This window comes from Apis dorsata, unplaced genomic scaffold (genome assembly GCF_000469605.1).
Source record: "Apis dorsata unplaced genomic scaffold, Apis dorsata 1.3 scaffold_4, whole genome shotgun sequence".
Classification (NCBI taxonomy): domain Eukaryota; kingdom Metazoa; phylum Arthropoda; class Insecta; order Hymenoptera; family Apidae; genus Apis; species Apis dorsata.
In genome coordinates, this window is record NW_006263307.1 from 729,648 (window position 1) to 736,714 (window position 7,067).

Consider the following 7,067-nt stretch of genomic DNA (forward strand, 5'->3'; position numbering starts at 1 on the left):
GCTATTAACTTTTACATACAGTATTTTTTCATCATCAAATATATTTATTTTAGATTTTTTCTTCAAAATAAAAATCTAAAATCAATCTGATCAAAAATTTTATATTCTATTCATTATTTCCTTTATATAAACAAATAAATAATTTAAATTTGATTTAATTATAAAAACTTTTTATGTTCATTCAAAAAAAATCAGTTTCAAGTTGCAAAACTCTCTCCTATCATTTTAAGGTCATCTCAAAGATTACATAATCGCATATTTCACAACGATTTTATAATAATTACTGTTGTGTGATTCTGAATACTGGACCAATTCTTAAGAAAAATCTTCGGAGCACAGACCTTAATTCTGGTTTGAGATCAAAGCACATAACTTCACAAAGTAAGGGATAACAGCTGGATGCATGAACAGCAAACCGATTGTCATTCATCTTTAAGATCCTTGTGAGAAGTAATAAAAGTATTGGAGTCCAGGCATCTCTATGAGCTTCAGTAGAAAGTGTCAAGAAATATTGTAATGCTTCACAGGCTACTTCGACGAGTCTTGTTTCCACTTTGCTCCAATCAACTCTATGAGCTTCGTCACTATACATTTTGAAAAGAATTCTTAATGCACATGCTAAAGATTGTGTTTCTTGTTTAAGCAAATTCGGATTGATATTGTCTCGGAAACCAGCCTTCCATAGCACATTCCATTGCTCGTGATTAGAATTAAAACTCTTCGCAAATCTATGGGACTTTAATAAACATTCAACTAATTGTAATAAGTGCATTGTAGTCAAAGCACAATACATGCCCTGTTCCTCCTTTTGTTGGTCTGCACCAGCCCTTGCACCCAACTCAGAAGATTTTCCATTAAACATATCTGCTTGTGCTAACGCTAAGTTCTCTTGATCCTCTTTCCGCGATGTGGCTGGATAAAATACAATATTGTCTATAGTCTGAATTAATTCTAATTGCACGACACACTTTATTAATAATGCGGAAAAAATTTTGTTTTTCATAGTCTCGCCATTTGTTAAACTTTGAGAACTGTTACTTCTTTTAAGAATTCCTACATGACTATCTGCTTCTCCTGTGATTATATCTAAGTCAGATTCTTTATTAGGTGATTGGGGTTTCCAGGTGAGTAAAGCAGATGGCAGAGTACTTTGAAAGATGTCCAGAACACAACTGCAAGTTTTTTCCCAAGTTTGCTCATCAAACTTTATACCATTGCTGATCACTAAATTTTCTAAGCAGTTGGTTCCAGAACGTGCCAGCTGTTCATTGTCTTGTTGTACGCACCAGAGTAACTGAGAATATAACTGCTCTAGGAGAAGAGGTCCCAAAATATCGTAAAATTGTGAAAATACATCGACGATTGCATATAAAGCATGATTGCACGTTGTCGTCATCCATTCTGCTTTCTGAAATATTAGCATAAATTTATATCACCTATAAAAATTTTTGTATTATTAATTTGAATTGCATAGAACATATGATGTTCATGATTAATCTTGATTGCATTAAAATATTTTTGTCCAATTTCCAAAGATACTTACAAGAAAGCATACCCAGATGTGAACGATTATGAATAAAAGAAAAAGTCAAATACTTTTTCGAAAAATGTAATATTTGTAAAAATTAATCAATCAATATCGGTATTAAATAAGCATCACAGCAATTTAAAAAAAATAAATTTTTTTATCTACCTCTGTATACTGCTCAGGAAGTTTCATGTTATCAAAGATTCTAAATAAAACTTGGAATAGATCTTTCCACCAATGAGGTTTAAAAGAAGCTCCATGTGTTTTCACAACATCGAAAAGAACAGTTAATGCACGTGTTCGAACGTCTAATTTACACCTGCTTACTATACATGATAATTCAAATAACAATGGGAACCATCCTCTAACCTAAAAAAAGATTTTTCAAATTTGTAAATTTTTCATTAAATTTGATATGTATAAAAGATTTTTACCCAAGCTCTATCTTCTTCGGATACCATTCCACTATCATCCATCATGCCCTCTGCAAAGAGATTCGGATTGGCATCAATATATGATGCACAAGAACGTATCAATCTTATAGCTTCCATGCTTGTCTCTGGAAAGGAAGCATTGCAAGCAAATTCACTGAGGCACTTTACAGCATCTTGGAAAGAATCAACCATAATACTAAAATCTTCAGCATATAATTCATCTGAAAGTATACATTATATATATTTTTTTATAGAATAATTAAATTAATATTATAATTAAATCAAAAAAAAAAATTACTATCTTGAATATCAGAAACTTACTTATAATTTTTCCAGTCATAGAAAATGCAAGTTCCACTACAGCTTCATCTCTATCACTAGCTGCATGATGGAATACACTGAATATATTTTTCCATCCCGATCGAATGTTAGGAGCCTGTGAATGCACAATTTGCGCAACACAACGAACTACCATATCCCGTATCACCGGTGAACGGTTCTTCTTCATAATATGCTCAAATGGCCTAAGAAAATCCTTTTGAAATCGGAAATTAGCGAATTCTCCTTTTTCAATGAATTTGGTTGCAAGTTGTCTCAAAGAATCGACTGCAAAGAAGGCAATATCCTGACGAGGACTACAGCCAACCCTATCAAAATGATCTCCTATCACTTGCCAAATTCTAGACCACTGGAGTCTAATACGTCCCATATTATAATAAGAAATCTCTACAATCTTGGTTAGAGAAAACATCCTTGGTTGTGTTGGATGAGATAATTCTTCTAAAGAAACTTGACAGAGAGCTTTTACAAATTCTACAATAGCATCACCATCTAATCTAGTAGAACCAGTAAATATTCGATCAACAGCAACTACCACACTTTGAGAGCTTGTTTCACCTATAGATTCTTTTACACTGGCTACAAAAAATAAAATAAATTTATTATATATATAACATATTCTTGTTCAATATCGTAAAAAGATTTTTTATGAGAAAAAAACTCTAATTGAAAATTAAAAATTTTTATTAAATAAAAATAAAATTTGAAAAAATATCAAATATCATAAATAGTCAAAGATATACTCACGATCCAACGAACTGAGATTCAAATTATTATTTTGGTGAGAGTTATTGTGAGTTAAATTGAAATTCACTAATGGTGCTGGGAAATGTGGTTTTGAAGGTGGACCAAGAAGCTGTGGTCTGACTCCAGTGCCAATCAATTGAGCAAGCTCAAGTTGAGAGATGCACTTTACAACATCCAACCAAGAACTACCAAGATAATTACCATCAGTGTGAGCGACAGTAATTAAAGTTTTAATTGTGTCAATATTCTTTGCTTTCATTTCAGTGATTGGTGAATTTGCAGTCAATAAGGTGAACCGTGCTAAAGCTTGCACATATGCATCCCGTTCTAACTATAATTGAAAAATAGAAATATATTTAAAACAAATATTTAATTTATTTGAAATCAAATATAAAATATATGAATATATTATTATGACACAATTTTATAATAAAATTCCATGAAAAATTAATCAATTGATTAAAACTGTAACATAAAACTGAACTAGTAGTTTAAAATTTCGCTGATTGTACAAATATTTACCGTCATATGAAATATGCAAGCGATGCGTATTGCACATCTAATACCATCTAGACAAAGAGAGGCAATTTCTGGATCATCACAGTCTTGAAGGCCAACACTGAATGCAGCTAAAAATGGCGTCCATGCAATTTTGAACATCGGTCGAACATGTTCTAAGTGTTTAGCCGTAGTGAACGGTGCTTGAACATGACTAACAGATTCCATTAAGTTTTTGGCTGCTGTTGAAATTACTTCCATTTCCATATTCCATAGAAGCCGTCGTTTCTTTTCGCTAGATATTACTATAATATTAAATATTAATTTTAATATTACTGTATAATATATATAATAATTTTTTTAATTTAAAAAATTTTTATGTACCTTGTTTGCCAGGTCGATTAGGATTGGATTTCATTTTAATTTCATTACCTGCAATTTCATCATAAATTTTCGATAAATATTCTTCAGGCAAATCCTCATTGTCACTAATACGTCGATTTAGTTTTATGTATTGTTCTTTTGTCATTTTATTTTTTACTTGAGGTGAATGAAGATCAGTAGTTAGCATAATAATTGAAAAACCCAATACATATGCAGTATCCGCGCTTGTAAATAATCCATTACTAGAAATATTAAAAAAAAAGATGATTAAGCATTGTATATGGAAATTATATGTATAATATGGAAATTTAATGGATACTTACTTTGGATTACACTCGCAATATCTGCTAGCAAATTTTTCCATTAAGCGATCAATCTTCTGGGCTTCACCAGGCAATCGGAAACCCTCGAGAAAATATCTGAGGGCTGTAACTAAATCGCGATCGGCAAAATTCATTTGATCAATATAACTGTACATTACCTGATTATGATTATGATCGCCAAGAAAGTCGCCGATCGCAGTCTTATCAAGACGTTCATCCATATGAAGCCAACGAGCAACATCTTCAGGTAAATTACCTAAGAGACCTTGTTCTTGAAGATATTGTACTCCTTTACTTGGCTTTCGATTAAAACTAAAATAAAAATATTAATTTAATTAATAGAATATATGTCTTTTGTCTTCTTCTTATAACATCTATACTCATATGAAAATTATAATATTTAAAATTATAATGATTTAAAATATTAAGTAATTTTATTATAATTTAATAATAATTAATTAATAAATTAAAAAATGAAAATTTTATATTACAATAAAAAATTAATTGTAATCCATACATGTCAATTCCAGTCTCCCAGACTTCTTTTTGTTGTTTTTGCACTTCATATTGCTCAGGAGAATCTGGGATCTCTTTATTACCTACTAAACTAGAATTTGCTGAAGAGAGACTGCCAGCACTTCCATAACGAGGAAGTGGAGGTTCTACTGGAGGATCAGGAGGCTCAGATGGAAATTGTTGATCAGCTGGAACACTAGGATTCACATACAAATCTCTGCTCCATTCAACCATACATTTTAAAATTGATACTAAGCATTCAAGACCCCTAATCCGCATTGATTTTTCCTGATTAGGTGAAGCACCTAATTCTAGAGCTTGTCTACCCTGTGCAATCTTTGATAAATCATTCACAAGTCTATAATAATGAATAAAAAAAAAATAATAATAATAAATGCAATTTAATTATTTAATGAAATTATGGATACTTTTTTACAAACCTTTCAAATAGATTCGCAGCTGACAAATCGCAATCGTAGTTTACATATATATCTACAACACTCTGTGCGTCCGCACAAATGCGAGTCAAAGCATGAATTACCATCCATTTGTGTTCAAAGGAACTACTGGAAGTCTCGAGAATATTCATGAAAATTTCTTTAAAAAAAACTTCTATCTGCATCTTTAAGTGCACTTTGAAACGAGCCAGTAGTGCAAGGAACAATGCCAGAGATAACTCAAATACTTCAGGAACAGAAGAGACACCGTTTTTCGACAATGCCACACAGAGATATTGTTTTATGGCTATAACAAACATTTCATTAGAACGCAATACTGGCCCAGCATTTTGCAATATACCAAGAAGCAATTGCAAAGAAAGAATCTTTGATCTTAATTGATGAGACCTAGAAAGAATATATTATAAAAAATATATTTTAAAAAAAAATTATTAGTTCTCGAAAATATTTTTCTATACTAATACTAAAATACCCTGTTAATTAAAACATTTTTCATACTTGGGATCTGGAGTGCCATCGGGAAGTGGTTTCATTGAAAGTTTGCAAAGTGCTCTAAAAACCAAGAAAGCATCTTTTTGCAATACATGCGTGAATTTTGCTCGAACCATATTGTCATTCTCTGCAACAGTTTCATCAGAATTTTCATCTATAGGCACTTGATCTAAACTGGCTTCTTCTGATGTTATTATTGTTGTATTTGTTGAATCTTCAGGAATAATAGAATTTACAACATCTTCCAAAATTCCTCGAACTATCAATTGTGGTTCTTGATTATTCTCCATTGATGATTCTTCATGATTCACTACTTCAGTTTCGATATCACCACCGGAATTACAATTAGTAGAATTCATGTTGCTTGTTTCAGATTCTACCTCAGTTCGAACTATCTCTTCCTCCTAGAATATAAAAATCAAAATTGTTTTTATGAAAATTTAAATAGTTTTATATATTAATTAATTGATAAACTTACTGCCTGCGTCTCCATACGTGCAAAAATAACATTAATCATCTGAGTGAGTGTAGCTCGAGCAGTAGTTTGATTTACTAGGTTCCTTGAAGCCAAGTAAACACTGTACACTGTACGTATAGTAAGCAAAACAGTACCTTCATGAACTTCTACATGTTGACTGGTCATTACTGTAAGAAGAGCTTTTATAATCTGCAATTGAACTCCTTCATCTGTTTGTGGCCCCATGAAACATCCGCATATTGTCTCAACAATGCGAACAATCAATAATTTATTTGGCTCTGTAGAATCAGGTATATTTCCTGTAAGATGTCCATATGCAATTAATTTTTGCAAACAATCTAGAGCAGTAACCACAATTCTTGGTGACTTGCTCTGACAAGCCAATTCAAATGGCAGAAAATATTTTTCTGCAGAAATAACATATGAATCACTGCGTGGTTGTGGCAAAGCAGTTGAGACCTGAGTATTAGAGCCTTCTTTGATCTCATTTCGTAAGTTATCTGAAAAATAAAATAATTTAAAAATCTTAAATCTTTTAAATATACTTTATAAAATTTAATTGTATGTTATTTAAATAATTTTGTATAATAATAAATAAATAAAAATAAACAGAAATATATATATATATATATATATATTATGATATACATATACATCAAATATTAAAGTGTTAAACTTTAAGAACATTGATATGAATATAAACATGAATATAATTATATATTATTCAAAATTATATATATGTATATATATAGTTTTATCTTAAATGTCAAACTAACAAAAAGCTGATGTAATATATATTAATATATATTGAATTAATCTAATTTATATCTTTTCATGAAGACTAAAAAATGCAATTCTATTTAATTTTTA

The 7,067-nt window shown here is 30.7% G+C and overlaps 1 protein-coding gene across 1 annotated transcript in view; it reads right to left on the bottom strand.

The window, feature by feature from the left end:
- Nucleotides 1-152: 152 nt before the first annotated feature.
- LOC102681050 (brefeldin A-inhibited guanine nucleotide-exchange protein 1) overlaps nucleotides 153-7,067 on the bottom strand; it is a 7,487-nt gene continuing 572 nt past the window's right edge. The window contains exons 2-13 of the mRNA XM_006607324.2: nucleotides 6,198-6,697; nucleotides 5,726-6,123; nucleotides 5,210-5,614; nucleotides 4,771-5,127; nucleotides 4,254-4,565; nucleotides 3,931-4,172; nucleotides 3,571-3,851; nucleotides 3,049-3,379; nucleotides 2,284-2,880; nucleotides 1,963-2,183; nucleotides 1,694-1,897; nucleotides 153-1,408 (exon numbers count right to left, since the gene is read on the bottom strand). Coding sequence (XP_006607387.1) covers nucleotides 281-1,408; nucleotides 1,694-1,897; nucleotides 1,963-2,183; nucleotides 2,284-2,880; nucleotides 3,049-3,379; nucleotides 3,571-3,851; nucleotides 3,931-4,172; nucleotides 4,254-4,565; nucleotides 4,771-5,127; nucleotides 5,210-5,614; nucleotides 5,726-6,123; nucleotides 6,198-6,697 — 4,976 coding nt within the window. The 3' untranslated portion in view covers nucleotides 153-280. The remainder of the gene's footprint in view (nucleotides 1,409-1,693; nucleotides 1,898-1,962; nucleotides 2,184-2,283; nucleotides 2,881-3,048; nucleotides 3,380-3,570; nucleotides 3,852-3,930; nucleotides 4,173-4,253; nucleotides 4,566-4,770; nucleotides 5,128-5,209; nucleotides 5,615-5,725; nucleotides 6,124-6,197; nucleotides 6,698-7,067) is intronic.